The sequence below is a fragment of the Charadrius vociferus genome, unplaced genomic scaffold, assembly GCF_000708025.1.
Source record: "Charadrius vociferus isolate BGI_N301 unplaced genomic scaffold, ASM70802v2 scaffold1773, whole genome shotgun sequence".
Lineage (NCBI taxonomy): Eukaryota > Metazoa > Chordata > Aves > Charadriiformes > Charadriidae > Charadrius > Charadrius vociferus.
In genome coordinates this window covers 33,637-35,254 of record NW_009647589.1, presented here as the reverse complement: position 1 = coordinate 35,254, position 1,618 = coordinate 33,637, and the positions used below count along the sequence as shown (strand labels likewise).

The 1,618-nt window shown below is 53.9% G+C and overlaps 1 protein-coding gene across 1 annotated transcript in view; it reads left to right on the top strand.

Moving 5' to 3' along the window:
- The window catches only part of CEP131 (centrosomal protein 131kDa), a 17,414-nt gene that overhangs the window by 985 nt on the left and 14,811 nt on the right, over positions 1-1,618 (top strand). Inside the window, 2 exon segments of the mRNA XM_009880980.1 lie at positions 234-319; positions 1,092-1,206. Coding sequence (XP_009879282.1) covers positions 234-319; positions 1,092-1,206 — 201 coding nt within the window.

The window sequence follows — 1,618 nt, the reverse complement described above, 5'->3', positions numbered from 1 at the left end:
GAGAGTGAGCGAGGTGTCATTGCTCTCTGCCTCAAGGAGAGGTTGGCAGCCGTGGGGGTATCAGAAACATCGTGTCGGGGCTGGGTTGAAGGGGGTGGAAGGGTAGCACCGCCAGCAGTGCTATTTTAGGATGCCTGATTCACGGGGGAAGCCTGCCGAGGCCAGGCATCCCAGCTCCGCCTGCCCGTGCTTCTCCTTAGCATTGTTGCTGAATTTAGCTCTCTCCTCCGCAGGAAGATGCGGGATCCCGGGCAATGAACAACCTCCGGAGGTCCAACAGCACCACCCACGTTAACCAGCGGGTGAACAGCACGCACAGGTACAGCTCCAGCCACCAATGTGTGTCTGTCTGTCCTGTGGATGGGACTGTGTGAAAACCCACCCATCTGTCTGACCTCTCATCCTGGGAGGGAACCAGAGCCTTTCAAAAATGTGCATTAAGCTCTGTCATACACATCAGAGGTTATAATCCGGCCTTGGAAAGCCAAGGACTGTGTTTTTGTTTGGGTTTTTTTGGAGGCGAGGTCACTTGATTAGGATTTGGGGAAACAGAGTGTATTTCTGCAGCTGGAAAGCCTCTGTCACAAAGGACACTCAGTTTAATTCCAAGGGATGGGACTGTTCAATTACAACAGCCCCTCCTGGACCCTTTGGATCATAACTGGACTGTGTTAGGAGACGAAAAGTTCTCCTTATGTCCCCAGTGACCTCCTAGGGCTGTCTCTGAATCATGATTTTCCGTTCTCTTGTTGCCTTGTACCCATCCCTTTAATATATTCTATTTCCGCACATCAGGCTGAAATCTAAAGCTCTGTGTAAAAACGAATAATTTGTAGATTTCATGACTAGGTAATGATTTTCCATCCCTTTTCTCCTCTGTGTCGCAATGGCAGGCGGTAGGTGTGCCTCGGCTCTATGCTGTGCGTGTGTCAGAGTGCCCTGCCGCAATCAGAGCGTGCTTCTCGCTGGAGCAGCCTGTGCGGGATGAGAACCCTGCTATTGCTGTCTCGTTGCCATGTGTCTACATGCAATATTAACTCCAGAATACGTGTTCTCTCCTCCTCTCTGCTTTCCCTGGATTCGGGCTAAAGCTCAGAGCAGGCGGGAGACTTCCTGACCTTCTTTGAGAGCGGTGCCGGGGGCAGAAAGAAACTGGCGAGTCTGAGCAAAACCTCCCCGGAAAAGAAAACCACGTGGAACATCTTGGTGAGGACAGTGGCCTTCTGGGGTCAGTGGGCTACGGCACCTCTGCTGGCCTGAGGGGTTAGCTGGCTTTGGTGGAGGAGTGGGAGGGTTTCCCTAGACCCGAGGATCCGTGGGTACTTGCTCAGCCTGCAGTCAAAGCTGGCATGGTTTGAATGGCCAGCGTGCTCGGCCAGTCCTCTAGCCTGCCTTGGTCTTGCCTCTGGCCCAGCGCTTTTGGCCGATCACCTCTGTGCTCCTGGCTTCTGATGGAGGCAGGCAGAGGCGCAGGCAAAGCCTGGAGGCTGCCGTGCTGTGGAACGGAGGTTTCTCGTATGGGGGAGAAACTGGCTTGTGAAGGAAGAGGGTGGTGTTTGAGGATGTGGGGTTGGTACTTGCCTGCCCATCCTTACCCCTGCTGACTCCGTGGCAGGAT